This window comes from Oncorhynchus tshawytscha, linkage group LG05 (assembly GCF_018296145.1).
Source record: "Oncorhynchus tshawytscha isolate Ot180627B linkage group LG05, Otsh_v2.0, whole genome shotgun sequence".
In the NCBI taxonomy this organism is placed as follows: Eukaryota; Metazoa; Chordata; class Actinopteri; order Salmoniformes; family Salmonidae; genus Oncorhynchus; species Oncorhynchus tshawytscha.
In genome coordinates this window covers 20,191,985-20,209,569 of record NC_056433.1, presented here as the reverse complement: position 1 = coordinate 20,209,569, position 17,585 = coordinate 20,191,985, and the positions used below count along the sequence as shown (strand labels likewise).

The following is a 17,585-nucleotide window of genomic DNA, read 5'->3' as shown; positions in this document are numbered from 1 at the left end:
CTAAACCACGCTGTCTGTGTGGGTGGACCAACTCAGTTTGTCCGTGATGTGTACGCCGAGGAATTTAACTAACTACCCTCTCCACTACCGGCCCGTCGATGTTTCCTGATGTCCACGATCATCTCCTTTGTTTTGTTGTGTGAGGTTATTTTCCTGACACCACACTCCGAGGGCCCTCACCACCTCCCTGTAGGCCGTCTCGTCGTTGTTGGTAATCAAGCCTACCACTGTAGTGTCGTCTGCAAACTTGATGATTGAGTTGGAGGTGTGCATGGCCACGCAGTCATGGGTGAACAGGGAGTACAGGAGAGGGCTCAGAACCGCACCCTTGTGGGGCCCCAGTGTTGAGGATCAGCGGGGTGGAGATGTTACCTACCCTCACCACCTGGGGGCGGCCCGTCAGGAAGTCCACTACCCAGTTGTAGAGGGCGGGTCGAGTCCCAGGGTCTCGAGCTTGATGGCGAGTTTGGAGGGTACTATGGTGTTAAATGCTGAGCTGTAGTCAATGAACAGCAGTCTCACATAGGTATTCCTCTTGTCCAGATGGGTTAGGGCAGTGTGGTTGCGTTGTCTGTGGACCTATTGGGGTGGGAAGCAAATTGGAGAGGGTCTAGAGTGTCAGGTAGGGTGGAGGTGATATGGTCCTTGACTAGTCTCTCAATGCACTTCATGATGACGGAAGTGAGTGCTACGGGGCGGTAGTCGTTTAGCTCAGTTACCTTAGCTTTCTTGGGAACAGGAACAATGGTGGCCCTCTTGAATGTGGGAACAGCAGACTGGGATAAGGATTGATTGAATATGTCCGTAAACACACCAGCCAGCTGGTCTTTGCATGCTCTGAGGACGTGGCTAGGGATGCCTTCTGGGCCTGCAGCCTTGCGAGGGTTAACATGTTTAAATGTTTTACTCACGTTGACTGCAGTGAAGGAGAGTCCGCAGGTTTTAGAAGCGGGCCGTGTTAGTGGCACTGTATTGTCCTCAAAGCGAGCAAAGAAGTTGTTTAGTCTGTCTGGGAGCAAGGCATCCTGGTCCGCGACGAGGCTGGTTTTCTTTTTGTAATCCGTGATTGACTGTAGACCCTGCCACATCCCTCTCGTGTCTGAGCCGTTGAATTGCAACTCTACTTTGTCTCTCTACTGACGCTTAGCTTGTTTGATTGCCTTGCGGAGGGATTAGCTACACTGTTTGTATTCGGTAATTTTTCCGGTCACCTTGCCCTGGTTAAAAGCAGTGGTTTGCACTTTCAGTTTTGTGCAAATGCTGCCATCAATCCACGGTTTCTGGTTTGGGAATGTTTTAACTTCTTGGATATAGGGGGCGCTCTTTTAATTTATGGATAAAAAAACGTTCCCGTTTTAAACCAGATATTTTGTCAAGAAAAGATGCTCGACTATGCATATAATTGACAGCTTTGGAAAGAAAACACTCTGACGTTTCCAAAACTGCAAAGCTATTGTCTGTGAGTGCCACAGAACTAATGCTACAGGTGAAACCAAGATGAAACTTCAAACAGGAAGTGAGCCAGATTTGAGGCGCTGTGTTCCAATGTGTCCTTATATGGCTGTGAATGTGCCAGGAACGAGCCTACACTTTCTGTCGTTTCCCCAAGGTGTCTGCAGCATTGTGACGTATTTGTAGGCATATCATTGGAAGATTGACCATAAGAGACTACATTTACCAGGTGTCCGCCTGGTGTCCTCTGTCGAAATTGGTGCGTAATCTCTAGCTGCATGTATTTTTCCATGTGATTCAGAGGAGAAACCAAACTTCCACGAATGATATATCATCGAATAGATATGTGAAAAACACTGAGGATTGATTCTAAACAATGTTTGCCATGTTTCTGTCGATATTATGGAGTTAATTTGGAAAAAAGTTTGGTGTTTTGATGACTGACTTTTTAGGGTTTTTTCTTAGCCAAAAGTGATGAACAAAACGGAGCGATTTCTCATACACAAATAATCTTTTTGGAAAAACTGAACATTTGCTATCTAACAGAGTCTCCTCATTGAAAACATCCGAAGTTCTTCAAAGGTAAATTATTTTATTTGAATGCTTTTCTTGTTTTTGTGAAAATGTTGCCTGCTGAATGTTAGGCTGAATGCTAGGCTTAATGCTATGCTAGCTATCAATACTCTTACACAAATGCTTGTTTTGCTATGGTTGAAAAGCATATTTAGAAAATCTGAGATGACAGTGTTGTTAATAGCTGCTGTGGGTACGAAATCGCTGATGCACTTGATAATAAACTCGCTCACCGAATCAGCGTATTCGTCAATGTTTGACGCAATGCGGAAAAGGGTGTGCATGTAAACTTCCAACTTCACCTTTACGTCCTTCTCTCTGGAACATGATGCTTCCAAAACAATCTGTCGGATTCACATTCTCCAATATTCTCCTAAAACCATTATCCAGATTCTCGGCTCTATCATTCCGTGATTTATTTTGAGCTGTGCCCTTTTCTGTGAAATGGAGAGGGGTGTGGAAAACCTGAATCTCTTAACTTTTGAGTCCTGTTGTCATGTTGAGTAAGTGCGCTGTGCAGAGCCGTGTCCTTGTCACTAATATTTGGGTTGAAGCCTGGTTCTGTCTGTGGCTACTGCTCCTCTCTGGTGGGGGATGCAGTTAACAGTTAGCTCCTTAGCAACCAGCCATCGATGGCCACTGCAGATGCCATTTTAGTGAGCTCCAATATTTGTCAGTGAAATCTGTCAAAAGGAATCATGGCTGACAAACGTACAGCTGATATTATTGCGTCATCTTTGTTTTTTCAGTTGTTACATGATAAAATAACTAGTAGAATTGATTTACACTTTGACCTACCTGCAACATGGCATCTGTTTGCTAATAGACTATCATATGTACTCGCATCACTAGCTGTCTTATCTTCTCCTGGTTTAACTGTATTCCCTATCTCTCTCTCTATGTGCAGTGTGACTGGGGACCATGACGACAGAGGTTGGATCTGAAACAGAGGTGAAAAAAGAGCCGGAGAAGGCGGAGGAGCAGCCTGCAGAACCTGAACGACCAGCCACCAACCAGACATACGAGGTCAAGGTCGTTGAGGCCGCTGAGCAGTCCAACGAAAGTCCCGCTCTGGCCACAGACTCAGCAGAGGCAAAGGAGAACCAGGAGGAGGCCCAGCCTGCCGACAACGCCACAGGACCGGAGGGAGAGGAGCCCCCAGCCTCACCACCAGCTTCAGAGAAGAAAGGCATCTCCAGGTTCCTCCCTCCATGGCTTAAGAGGCAGAAGTCTCAGAGTGTGGTGGGACCCAAAGAGAGCCAGGTGACACCCAAGGAAGAGGGAGGTGTGGTTCTGGTGAACGGGGAGGGTGAAAAGGCGGAGCAGGCCGAAGCAGAGCAGACATCATCGACCACAGCAGCTGAGCCACAGGTTGAAGAAGAGCAAGTGAACGGCGAGGTGGAGCCAGAACAGAAAGAGGAAGTGAATTCAGAGGAACCCGCGGAGAATCATTCCACTGGCAGTGCAGAAACCCAGGTATGCTAGCCGATATTCGCCATATAAATTCTCTACACACCCCTTACTGTCTCTCCATTATCTTTGCATTGGTTTTTCAATTAAACTATTCTCAGATTTAGATGGATTCCTGGCAGGTGAGAACCCAGATTACTATGTTTACTGTAGCTTTACTTATCGAGATGGTCTGCTTCTCTGCTGGCTTGCTGACAGTAGTGTGTCATTGTTGACCTTGCAGTCACCCAACTTGATTCAACCACAGCAAGCCAAGCAGGGACCCTGAGGAATGGGTGCCACTTATTTCAATCCACTAGAGCTCTCTGCCAAGGTTCATCCTTTGCAACCCTGAGGTTAGGAGTTATGAGTTTAAAAAAACAATGTCTGTTGATACAGTATTATTCATCAGTCACAGAAAAGGTACTGCTCTATTAGTATAGAGATGTTGACTGTTCTCCTTATTAAATAATATCTATAAAATACCAATAAGACGTTTGTATTATGTTGGGATCCCTGCAAGCTATTATGCTGCAGGAGAAACATCTCCTCGTTGTGCTTGTCGATATTCCAGCCAAGCCCTTGTCCATGTTTAAATTTTTATCCACCCGATGACATCATCTGCGGTGATCAGGCCAATGGAAAACATGAGTTCTGCTGGTTAAAAGCAGTGTATACTGCCATCAAAGTTACACTCTTGGTTCTCAGAGCCGTGCCAACAATCTATGGCACTAAGCAGAAATAGGCTACTCTTTGACAAATCACTGTTGACAAAATGGCCTGCATGGATTTTAAAGGGTTGTTCTGTCTCTGATTCTCCTCTTGGTGATTTGTGTCCTGCCTGCTAAGGAGGAGAAAGCATCAGAGAAATCTCAGGAGAAGAGTGCAGCGGAGGAGGAGAAAAAAGAAACAGAGGAAGGAGGAGAGAAGAAAGACCAGGAAGAGTGCTTGAAGCCCGAGGGAGGGCGTTATTTTATCAAGTCGCCTCTGAAACTGACCAAGAAGGTGAAGATGGTGATGTGTCATGTGATCATGCTGGATGGAAGCCAGTTCCCCTGTGAGGTGGAGGTGAGTGTCTTAAGTCTATCCCATTGTTCTAAGCAAAGTAACACACACTATATCAAAGTCCAGATCCTGGACGAGACCCCAAATATAATAGTTTCTGATCACTTCAGATCATATGTGACCGACCGCCTTGATTCGGTCTTATGTTGCAAAAAAATTATTATGCTTATTTATTTTTTTTTTTTACATTGGATGAAAGTAGAGACTCAGAGCTAGAAAATGGTATATCATACACTGCAGTTGAGGAACAGTGGGAAAGTAATTTTGCTTTGAAAGTTGATAAACTTGCAACCCCACTTTTGAGAAAATGGCCCTTTAATGTTTTAGTACCTACTGGAGAGCTCTTCTTTGTCTACACCCATTCAGCATCGTTCACACCCTCTTAAGACTTAGTCCCACCCATCTCTATGGATTCACATGTGAGGCCATGTGGTGTAAACGCACTATATAAAATAAAAATTCTCACATGCACAGGATACAGAAGGTGTAAACAGTACAGTGATGGTGCTTGCATAGTTGCAATATCAAAAACAGAATGTCCAGATGATGCTTGATGGGTCTCATGTGAAGGAAATGCTATAACCCCCTCATCTAGCTAAGTGGATGGGTCTCTATTGCCTAGAGTAGACAGTACACATGTTCATGAAATACAATTGATGGCCGTAATCACCCCCAGACACACCTGCTATTTTGATGGGTCCTGTAATAATCCATTGTCTTTTCTTTGGACTTGTAGCTAGCTAACTAAACAATGAACCAGAATAACCCCAACTCATACTACCAATACAAACATTGTCATAGCTGTAGTATGAATCTGCAGGTAGCGCAAGCTAACAAACTAGGTTCAATGTTAGCTAGCTAACATTAGGCTATAACTAGCAATGCAAATGGATTTCTGATTCGAATGATATTACTACGCCGATCATACGTGTAACATTAGTTAGCGAGACAGCAAGCTAACGTTTGCTAGCTAACGAACAGTACGCTTTAACTTGTAATAAAACAACATTCTGGCTAAATTAGAACGTTATATCTGGAAAATGTAGCTAGACTTTTACCTGTATACATGGATCAACGCATCACGGCAGACTGTCACCATTTAACTCAGTTTTGTTTGTAGCTACATCTTGTTTGCCCAGCTTTGTGTCAAGTCACTCCGGTTCACACTGACTGTGGCGTGTGCAGAAAGTAGCCCATCACTTTTTCCTACTGATCTGTCGATGGCGCCTGCTAAATTCAGGGCATCAATGTTGAGAAAAGTACCAAAACTTTTGTACTTCTCGATGGCTAATGTTATATCTTTCAAAAACAGCGTTGTAGGAAGGACTGTCAATGTACACTGAACAGCTCACGTGAAAGACAGAAGCTTGCTACGTGGCAGACCAATCTAAACTCATCTCTCGGCATGTCCAGCCATTATCACAGCCAGTCATGGCTAGTGGGAAGGTTCCTGCTTTTTTTCCATGGCTAAACCAACTAGAATCGTAATTTACCAATTTTATTTGTATTTATGGATGTAATACAAGTTTAAGGCACATGAAAGTTCAAATGTTCCAGAAGGCATTTCTGCCCCAAAAACATATTGATTAAAAAAAAATCTGCTTACGTTCAAATGCTGCTCCTGTGAAGTAGTGACGTGCGACATATGCCTAGTTTCCTGAAATGAGTCACATATATCGTTGAACATTGGTGATAGAAGTCAGACCAGATGTTTCAAGTGTTTACTATAGTGTATATTGTGAGGAGTTCCAAGGTTATTTTGAAGCTTGTGGTAATTGCCTTTTTTCTATCCTTCAGAGGAAAAAATAGCCTACCTTTTAATCCTGTGTTCTGACAGATTAATAGCCTAGTTCACATGTCAAACTCATTCCACTGAGGGCCTGCGGGTTTTCGCTCCTCCCTTGTACTTGATTGATGAATTAAGGCCACTGATTATTAAGGAACTCTTCTCATCTAGTTGTCTTAAGTCAGGCGTTCCCAAACGTTTTCACTCAGGCTCCCCTTCCAGCATTGGAGAACATCCACACACACACACACACACACACACACATCTATTTCTATGTGCACAAGCACTGTTCATCACACACACTGTTCACACCCTTATTGTTGGAGAGACAATTTTGCACGTTTTAAAGCTTATTTTCTGAAAAAACAATTCAAGGGGTACAAAACATTTAGCAGATTTAAAGTACATTTTCTTGCAATTATATATATTTTGCCATGTCTCGTGAAATTTGAGTGACTCGGAACATTAAAACAATATATGGGCTAAAAAATGTTAGCTGTCATGTGCTAGTTGATTTTGGACATTTGACAAGTTCTAAATGGCTCTAAGGTATACAATGACTAACATGATGAGGAAAACAGATGATGCACTACCCAATTACAACTTTCAAGAGTAAGTTGAAAGCCGGACTGAGTTTCTCGGGGCGTGCCCCACCATTTGTGAACCACAGAGGAACTGTGAAATAAAATATAAAACCACTGGTCTAGGTCTTAATTGAAAGGGAAAAACCTAAAACCAGCAGACACTAGGCCCTCCATGGAATGAGGTTGACACCCCTGGCTGAGTTGTATCTCTGCGCTAAGATTCAGAACCATTGTCATGTTTACTTAGTATTGTCACAGGAGAAAACAGTGCAGTGCACCCATCCCCTGGATGTATTGGAGTTGTCCACAGCACTGACTGTAGCCTCCTTATTCGATGAGCCTCATTACGATAATGTTGTTTAGTGCAGGAAGAGGAGAGCGTAACGTATAATCCTGTTGAATAGATTGCCAGGTTTTCATGTCAGGCCCATTGTTATTTCCTCCCATGCTACCGGTGAACCCTGGAACTATTTATAGCTTCTCTGCTATGTGCTGCTGCTTCTGCAGATGATCTCAACAGGACATTCTGTAAACACAGGACAGGTGGTGACTGGATGATTCTCACCAAACTGGCATTTCACAACAAACAAAAATATATATTTATATATATATATATATATAAAAATATATATATATATATATTAAAAAAATATCTCTCACTCACACAGTGCCTTCGGAAAGGATTTAGAACCCTTGACTTTTTCCACATTTTGTTACTTTACAGCCTTATTCGAGAATTGGTTAAATAAAAAATAGACTCTCCTTAGAGCTCGTCACCCGGCCAAACTGAGCAGTCTGGGGAGAAGGGCCTTCGTCAGGGAGGTGACCAAGAACCCGATGGAGCTCTGTCAGAGTGACCAGAGTTCCTCTTTGGAGATGGGAGGACTTTCCAGAAGGACAACCATCTCTGTAGCACTCCACCAATCAGGCCTTTATGGTAGTGGCCAGACAGAAGCCACTCCTCAGTAAAAGGCACATGACAGCCCGCTTGGAGTTTGCCGAAAGACTCTCAGACCATGAGAAACAAGATTCTCTGGTCTGATGAAACCAATATTTGACTCTTTAGCCTGAATGCCAAGTATCACATCTGAAGGAAACCTGGCACTATCCCTATGGTAAAGCATGGTGGTGGCAGCATCAGGCTGTGGGGGTGTTTTTAAGCAGCAGGGACTGGTAGACTAGTCAGGATCGAGGGAACGATGAATGGAGCGAAGTACAGAGATCCTTGATAAAAACTTGCTCAGGACCACAGACTGGGGTGAAGGTTCACCTTCCAACAGGACAATGACCTGTTGCACACAGCCAATTCAACGCAGGAGTGGCTTCGGGACAAGTCTCAATGTCCTTGTGTGACCCAGCCAGAGCCCAGATGTTCGATCGGGTTGAACATCTCTGGAGAGACTTAAAACTAGCTGTGCAGCAATGTTCCCCATCCAACCCGGCAGAGCTTGAGAGGATCTGCAGAGAAGAATGTGAGAAACTCCCCAAATACAGGTGTGCCAAGCGTGTAGCGTCATACCCAAGAACACTCAATGCTGCCAAAGGTGCTTCAAGAAAGTACTGTTTAAAGGGTCAAAATACTTATGTAAATGTGACGTTTTTATTTTATATACACAACCAGTCAAAAGTTTGGAGACACTTACTCATTCAACGATTTTCTTTATTTGTACAATTTTCTACATTGTGGAATAATAGTGAATACATCAAAACTATTAAATAACACATGGTATCATGCAGTAACCAAAAAAATCTTTAAAAAATCTAAATATATTTTAGATTCTTCAAAGTAGCCACCCTTTGCCTTGATAACAGCTTTGCACACTCTTGGCACATGCTGAGCACTTGTTGGCTGCTTTTCTTTTACTCTGCAGTCCAACTCATCCCAAACCATCTCATTTGGGTTGAGGTCAGGTGATTGTGGAGGCCAGGTCTTCTGATGCAGGACTCATCACTCTCCTCCTTGGTTTATTGCAGCAGAATGCTGTGGTAGCAATGCTGGTTAAGTGTGCCTTGAATTCTAAATAAATCCTTGTCTCCAGCAAAGCACCATCACACCACCTCTATGCTTTATGGTGGGAACCACACGTGGAGATCATCCATTCACCTACTCTGCGTCTCACAAAAACACGGCGGTTGGAACCAAAAATGTTGTTTGGAATTATCAGACCAAAGGACAGATATCAACCAGTCTAATATCCGTTTCTTGGCCCAAGCAAGTCTCTTCTTATTATTGGTGTCCTTTTAGTAGTGGTTTCTTTACAGCAATTTGACCATGAAGGCCTAATTCACACAGTCTCCTCTGAACAGTTGATTTTGATGTGTGTTACTTGAACTCTAGCATTTATTTGGGCTACAATCTGAGGTGCAGTTAATTGCCGATTTCTGCAGATGGTATCTAATGGACTTATCACCGTACCTTCTCCGCTGTGCAATCCGGTTTCCGAGCTGGTCACGGGTGCCCCTAAGCTATGAATAAAAGACAGTACTGTGCAGCCGTCATCAACCTGGCCAAGGCTCAGACCTGGCAAGACTCAATAGCCTTCGTTTCTCAAATGACTGCCTCGCCTGGTTCACCAACTACTTCGCAGACAGAGTCCAGTGTGTCAAATCGGAGGGCCTTTGTCCGGACCTCTGTCAGTCTATGGGGGTACCACAGGGTTCATTTCTCGGGCCGACTCTTTTCTCTGTATATATCAATGATGTCGCTCTTTCTGCGGGTGATTCCCTGATACCATTCTGTATACATCTAGCCCTTCTTTGGACACTTAACTTCTCTAGGGTAGCGGGCAGCTTTGGGATTCTGGATGAAAAGTGTGCCCAAACTAACTGCCTTCTACTCAGGCCCAGAAGATAGGATATGCATATAATTGGACTGATTTGGCAGGCAAAAACCTGAGAGAAATCCATTCAGGAAGTAGGATTGTTTGTTTGTAGTTTTCTATTCAATGCCATTACAGTATCCATTGACTTAAGACTAAAATTGCAGTTCCTATGCCTTCCACTCGATGTCAAGTCTTTAAATTGTTTCAGGCTTGTATTCTGAAAAATTAGGGAGTAAGAGCAGTCTAAATGAGTGGACCCTGCCGTGTCAGAGCTTTTTCATGCGCGCGACCGAGAGTGCCTTTCTTGTTTACCTTTTTATATTGACTACGTTATTGTCCGGTTTAAATATTATCGATTATTTAGGCTAAAAACAACCTGAGGATTGAATATAAACATCGTTTGACATGTTTCTATGAACTTTACGGATACAATTTGGATTTTTTGTCTGCCTGTTGTGACTGCATTTGTGCCTGTGATTACTGAAGAAAACATGCAAACAAAGAGGTTTTCAGATATAAAGACACTATAAAACAAAAGGAAAATTTATTGAATAAATGAATGTCTTGAGTGCAGCCATATGAAGATCAAAGGTAAGTGATTCATTTTCTCCATTTCTGACTTGTGTAACTCTTCTGCTTGGCTGGTTACTGTTTGTAATGATTTGTCTTCTGGGCCATGTTCTCAAATAATTGTAAGGTATGCTTTCGTCGTAAAGCATTTTTTAAATCTTACAGTGGTTGGATTCACAAGAAGTTAATCTTTAAACCTATGTAAAATAGTTGTATCTTTCCTGAATTTTTATAATGAGTATTTCTGTATTTGGCGCTCTGCAATCTCACTGGATGTTGGCCAGGTGGGACGCTAAAGTCCCACATAGCCTAGAGAGGTTAACAAGGCATACCTGTTAATTGAAATGCATTCCAGGTGACTACCTCATGAAGCTGGTTGAGAGAGTTGAGAAATCACCCCTTATTTTGGCATAAGTACTAACTACATGCATGTATTTTCAATGTCAAAAGTGGACTTAAGCATATAAAACCCCAAAAATCTTATGTCTTTACAGCCACTTAGTTTGTTAAGAAGTGGTTATGTATGGTTTTAAGGTATTTTAGATGTGCGTTCTGGTGGGCCTTTGCACTTCAGCAATCAAAGGGATGGTGGGGTGCTCAACAACTTTGACAAAAATCATGAAGTGCTTACCAATAAAAACAACCAAAGAACTAAATGGAGGTAGAAAGGAGTTGGAGCACTCTGGGGGAAAAAAAGATGAGATTTGATTTGTTTTGATGTCTTCCTCGACAGCAGGAAGATGCCAGCTTGACATCGAGACGTCATTCACCTACTCGCATCTTGTATAATGGATTATAGTGAGCAAAAATACATTGCAGCTTCTGTTGTTGACTTCTCCAATTCCTCCTTTCTACCTTGAATTGGACTTTTGGATGTTTATTTTTTTTGGGTAAGCACTAATGTATTTTAAGAGTATCTATCTAAATTGAATGGTATCCTATGGGCACATGGCATAACATGATATGCCTATAGAGTATCTAAATATTTGGGGACATTGACACGACTGTCTTGGGTTCTCAAACTACAGTATAGGTAAGTGCTGAAACAGGTACACATCCTCTAAGTGGCAGGGTTGTTTACTTAAACACAAACTCCAGATGGTGGCTTTAAGTAAATTAAATGGTTTATACACCCATATTTCTTAACAACCCCTACTTTATCAAATAACTGTTTTACAAAACATCTATACAGTAGGTGTGAGCAGTGGTCCTAGTAAATAAAGCTACCAGCACAGCACACCTATTGACTACATTAGAAAGAGCTTATTATCATTACATTAAGGTTCACATTACCAAAAACATCCTAAAAATTGCTGTAATGAGGTGTGTTTCGGTAATGTCCTTGTCACAATCTGGAAGTAATAGGAGAACGCAATGACGCGCCCTTTTCATGCCTTTTTATTTATCTAGGCAAGCCAGTTAAGAAGTACGCTGAGCCAATTGTGTGCCACCCTATGGAACTCCCAATCACGGACAGTTGTGATCCAGCCTGGATTCGAACAAGGTACTATAGTGACTAGAGGTTGACCGATTAATCGGAACGGCCGATTTTCAAGTTTTCATAGCAATCGGAAATCGGTGTTTATGGGTGCCAATTTGCCTCTTTTTTAAAAATCTTTTTAGAAATTATTTTTTAATATTTTTTTCCATTAAAGTAATGGTTCTGAGTTTTTTTTTTTTTTTTTTTTTTCTCCATTTTGAGCTTTTTAGTAATTTCGCTAATGAGAAGGTGAAGCGTTGTAAAGGGGGCGTTTGAAAATAAGATTCTCGTTTAGAAGGCATTTAAGTGAAGAAATTACATTTCGTGGGTCATTTTTTAATATTTTTTTTAAATAAACGATTAGTGTTTACAGCAACTTCAAAAAGTCTTAAATGTAACGAGAAACATGTCCAGACAATATTTTACATAATAAAGAATAGTTTGCTGTAAACTTCAACCAGTATACTATTTTTATGATTTATTGGACAAACAGCAACATGTTTTATTAGTTAGAAAAAACTAAAGTAAAATTGTATAAAATTACCTGCAAATTTAATCTGGACACATTTCGGTAATGAGAATTTGGGTTGAAAATGCACAAAATTCGGGTGAATATGTAACATTGATTTAAAAGATAACTGTGCCATAAACTAGGCATCTTAGTCTTCAGAATGACAGTTGATTGTTGCAGATGCATCATGTTTTTCTAACTCAATTTGCAACTGTTTTCATTTAAAACTGGTTTCATGAGAATCACCCGACCATCTAGGACACACAGCAGGGAGAGGAGTGCACACAGACGAACATCAGGGAGATGAGATTTAACCGTTTTGCTGACTCTGCTTCTCTCAGGGACCATGACAACATTGCTAATAGTGTGACGTTGCTAATACTGTATTTGGTAGGTCTAAATCTCAGCTGGGTTAAAGGATTTATTGTTGATTTAGGCCCATCGCTGGAATGCTATAAATTATGGTTATTTCATTTTTGGTCTTGAGCCAGGTAATCATAAGCATGGTTGCTTAGTAAATTATGGTGTGCCCTGTAAGAGGTAGGATAGAGAGGCTGGCTGCCTTGATGTGTTCAGTCTTGGCTCACTAAATGGCTCTCATCGTCTCTGCATGGTATAGCTGTTATTATTGGACAGGTTTGTGGCTGAATTCTATACCACTCTAGCCTGCATCTCAAATCAGTCAATCTTTTTTCTCTCTCTCTCTGTTTGAGCTCATGTATTGTTTCTCCAGCTCCACATATCAGATGGTTTTACTCATTATTGTAATTTCAGTATACAGTACCAGTCAAAAGTTTGGACACCTACTCATTCAAGGGTTTTCTTTATTTTTACTATTTTCTACATTTGTAGAACAATAGTGAAGACATCAAAACTATGAAATAACACTCATGAAATCATGTAGTGAACAAAAAAGTGTTCAACAAATGAAATTTATATTTGAGATTATTCAAAGTAGCCACCCTTTCCCTTGACAGCTTGGCACACTCTTGGCATTCTCTCAACAAGCTTCATGAGGTTGTCACATAACAGATGTCTTGTTAAGTTATTTGTGGAATTTGTTATTGCGTTTGAGCCAGTAAGTTGTGTTGTGACAAGGTAGGGGTGGCATACAGAAGATGGCCCTATTTGGTAAAAAAACAAGTCTATTACAACGTGACAGCTCAAACAAGCAAAGACAAATGACAGTCCATCAATACTTTAAGACATGAAGGTCAGTTAATCTGGAAAATTCCAAGAAATGTGTAAGTTTCTTCAAGTGCAGGTGCAAACAGGAAAGGAAGACCCAGAGTTACCTCTGGTGCAGAGGATAAGTTCATTTAGAGTTACCAGCCTCAGAAATTGCAGCCCAAATAAATGCTTCAGATTTCAAGTAACAGACGCATCTCAACATCAACTGTTCAAAGGAGACTGCATGACTAAAGCCTTCATGGTTGAATTTCTGCAAAGAAACCACTACTAAAGGACACCAATAAGAAGAAGAGACTTGCGTCAGCCAAGAAATATGAGCAATGGTCATTAGACCGGTGGAAATCTGTCCCAATTTTTGGTTTCAACCGCTATGTCTTTGTGAGACAGAGTAGGTGAACGGATGATCTCTGCATGCGTGGTTCCCACCGTGAAGCATGGAGGTGATGTGATGGTGCTTTGCTGGTGACACGGGCTGATTTTATTTAGATTTCAAGGCACACTTAACCAGCATGGCCACCACAGCATTCTGCAGCGCTGGTTTGCGCGTCGTCCCACTGTCATTTGTTTCTCAACAGGACAATGATCCAAAACACACATCCAGGCATTCCTCTTGAAGCTGGTTGAGTGAGTGCAAAGCTGTCGTCAAAGCAAAGGGTGGCTACTTTGAAGAATCTAAAATCAAAACCATATTTTGTTTTGGTTAACACATTTTTTGTGGTCCATACAGGTGAAGTCAGAAGTTTACTTAGCCAAATACATTTAAACTCAGTTTTTCACAGTTCCAGACATTTAATCCTAGTAAAAATTCCCTGTCTTAGGTCAGTAAGGTTCACCACTTTATTTTAAGAATGTGAAATGTCAGAATAATAGAGTGATTGATTTATTTCAGCTTTTATTTCTTTCATCACATTCGCAGTGGGTCAGAAGTTTACATACACTCAATTAGTATTTGATAGCATCGACTTTAAATTGTTTAACTTGGGTCAAACATTTTGGGTAGCCTTCCACAAGCTTCCCACAATAAGTTGGGTGAATTTTGGCCCATTCCTCCTGACAGAGCTGGTGTAACGGTCAGGTTTGTAGGCCTCCTTGCTCGCATATGCTTTTTCAGTTCTGCCCACAAGTTTTCTATAGGATTGAGGTCAGGGCTTTGATGGTCACTCCAATACCTTGACTTTGTTGTCCTTAAGCCATTTTTCCACAACTTTGGAAGTATGCTTGTGGTCATAGTCCATTTGGAAGACCCATTTGCGACCAAGCTTTAACTTCCTGACTGATGTCTTGATGTTGCTTCAATATATCCACTTAATTTTCTGTTCTCATGATGCTATCTATTTTGTGAAGTGCACCAGTCCCTCCTGCAGCACAGCACCCCCACAACGTGGTGCTGCCACCCCCGTGCTTCACGGTTGGGACGGTGTTCTTCGGCTTGCAAGCCTTCCCCTTTTTCCTCCAAACATAACAATGGCCATTTATGGTCAAACTTGTCTATTTTTGTTTCATCAGTCCAGAGGACATTTCTCCAAAAAGTACGATCTTTGTCCCCATGTGCAATTGCAAACCGTAGTCTGGCTTTTTTATGGCGGTTTTGTTGCAGTGGCTTTTTCCTTGCTGAGCGGCCTTTCAGGTTATGTCGATATAGGACTCGTTTTACTGTGGATATAGATACTTTTGTACCTGTGTCCTCCAGCATCTTCACATGGTCCTTTGCTGTTGTTCTGGGATTGATTTACACTTTTCGCACTAAAGTACATTCATCTCTAGGAGACAGAACGCGTCTCCTTCCTGAGCGGTATGACGGCTGCGTGGTCCCATGGTGTTTATAGTTGTGTACTATTGTTTGTACAGATGAACGTGGTACCTTCAGGCGTTTGGAAATTGCACCCAAGGATGAACCAGACATGTGGAGGTCCACATTTTTTTCCCCCTGAGGTCTTGGCTGATTTTCTTTTGATTTTCCCATGATGTCAAGCGAAGCACAGTTTGAAGGATGGCCTTGAAATACATCCACAGGTACACCTCCAATTGACTCAAATGATGTCAATTAACCTATCAGAAGCTTCTAAAGCCATGACATCCTTTTCTGGAATTTTACACACTGTTTAAAGGCACAGTCAACTTAGTGAATGTTAACTTCTGACCCACTGGAATTGTGATACAGTGAATTAATGTCTGTAAAAAAAAATTGGGGAAAATGACTTGTCATGCACAAAGTAGATATCCTAACCAACTTGCCAAAATACATTTTTGGCGTGGTTGGGAAAACAATGTTTAATGACTAACCTATGTGAACTTCTGACTTGAACTGTATGTGTTATTACATAGTTCTGATGTCTTCACTATTATTCTACAATGTAGAAAATAGTACAAAATAAAGAAAAACCCTTGAATGAGTAGGTGTCAACTTTTGACTGGTACTGTACAGGTGAATTGGCTTTCACTACATTGGACCTTAGCTCACGTTTTTAAGTCTGGCTCCATTTGGCTTCTTCCATGGGTTTTAATGATGTGGGCTATCATCTGGTTTGGCTGTGTAATGACCAGTGTTGTGTGTCTAGGGCTGGGAGATCATTGGACTGGGCCTGTGTCTGGTGGAGGGCTGGATTCTCTCTCTTGTCCTCAGATGCACATGAAGCCTGAGTATGGGTGGGAGTAATGCGGTGCAATGCGCAGGTTCCCAAACTTTTTCACTCAGGTCCCCGTTCCAACATTGGGGAACATCTTGCGAGTGTGACCCACATCTTCTTGCGCATTGTACATGACCCAAACTGTTCACTCCTCTTGTTGGTGGAGAGAACATTTTGCAGGTTTTTGTCCTGCAACTCTTTGTTTTGTCGGAGGTGCAAAGACAATTTTTGCAGTTTTAAAGCAATTTTTTTTGCAATTCCATACATCTTGCAATTTGGGAACCACTTGTGTTTTGCACTACTGGGGTAAGCGCTCGTACTGATGGAAGTGGGTAAAAGATCAGCCAATGAGCTGATTGAGAAGGCCGGCCCTTAATCCGACCTGGACGTTGGAGGGATTGGGGCGGGTGACACCCCTGCCCAAGCCCCAGGTCCTGGCTGGGGTAAAAGCAGGGTGGATGGCGGGGGCTCGTCTGGTTCTCTGAAGCCAACCACGGGCGGGGCAGATTAGAGGGGGGTTCTGAGCCCCCCACAGAACTAAACCTATAGCATATGCTGTCCCCGCAGACATGTGGCAAACCAACCCTCCCTGACTGCAAAGTCATAACCAGTCATCATATCCTCCAGTCTGTCAGCCAGTTATCGCTACATATAAAAGACTAAAGGACTAGGAAGAGGGAGAAGTGACAGAGGGCAGTGATCCAATGATCCACTCCGTAGGATAGATGGAGCTGCTTTATTCATAATTACAAGTTAAAGCTAGTTGGTTGCGGAAGTCTACCTCACCAGGCTCTGATCTGTTATGTTATTGCTTTTGACTGTCTCATTGGTTATTCATGTGTAGGATAGTCATTTTAATATCCCAGAGGCTAGAGAGGGTTGAACTGTGTGATCGACAGTGTTAATGGTGGATCCCAGGGCCGCTGAACATGCGTTTTGCGATGGAGGTATGGTTTGTGAATGGGGTCCAACACTAATTGCACAGTGCTGTTTGAACAGAGACAGCTTTGTTCGCAGTTTCAGAAAAGCTGAGGCATCAGTACATGCCATTGTTGGGGAGTATTCAGCCAGAAGACCGTGGCAAATTTATAATGAGACTGCAGTGGAGGAATTACATCTATCTGGGAGCGTTTAGAAAATAAACGAGGACAAGAAAGCATTCCAGAGATTAACCTTAATTTTTGGGAGAAGCAAAGCAAACGCCAACACTAACCCTCTGTGAAAAACAATTGCATGTGTCATGTTAAAACACTAGGGTCGCTTCAGACATTCTCAACAGTCTCCCGTTGTAAAAATGATTTATAGGCTGCTCTTCTCTCATTGTTGTTGTTTAGTTCCTTAGTCATCACTCAACTGCAAGCTAATGTCAATGCAAAATGAGTGATATAACTCTTAAAAACACTATAGCACAGCCTGAGTTTACTCTCTTGCTGACTCCAAGGTACTCTCTAATCTCTCTACCCTGAGAAGTTACA

At 42.1% G+C, this 17,585-nt stretch overlaps 1 protein-coding gene across 13 annotated transcripts in view; it reads left to right on the top strand.

Annotated features, from left to right (window-relative positions):
• Positions 1–17,585, top strand: part of LOC112250123 (protein 4.1-like) — a 92,924-nt gene that overhangs the window by 33,991 nt on the left and 41,348 nt on the right. For all 13 annotated transcript variants that reach the window (XM_042321642.1, XM_042321643.1, XM_042321649.1 and 10 more), the window contains 2 exons: positions 2,933–3,501; positions 4,324–4,542. In XM_042321642.1, coding sequence (XP_042177576.1) covers positions 2,947–3,501; positions 4,324–4,542 — 774 coding nt within the window. In that variant the 5' untranslated portion in view covers positions 2,933–2,946. The remainder of the gene's footprint in view (positions 1–2,932; positions 3,502–4,323; positions 4,543–17,585) is intronic.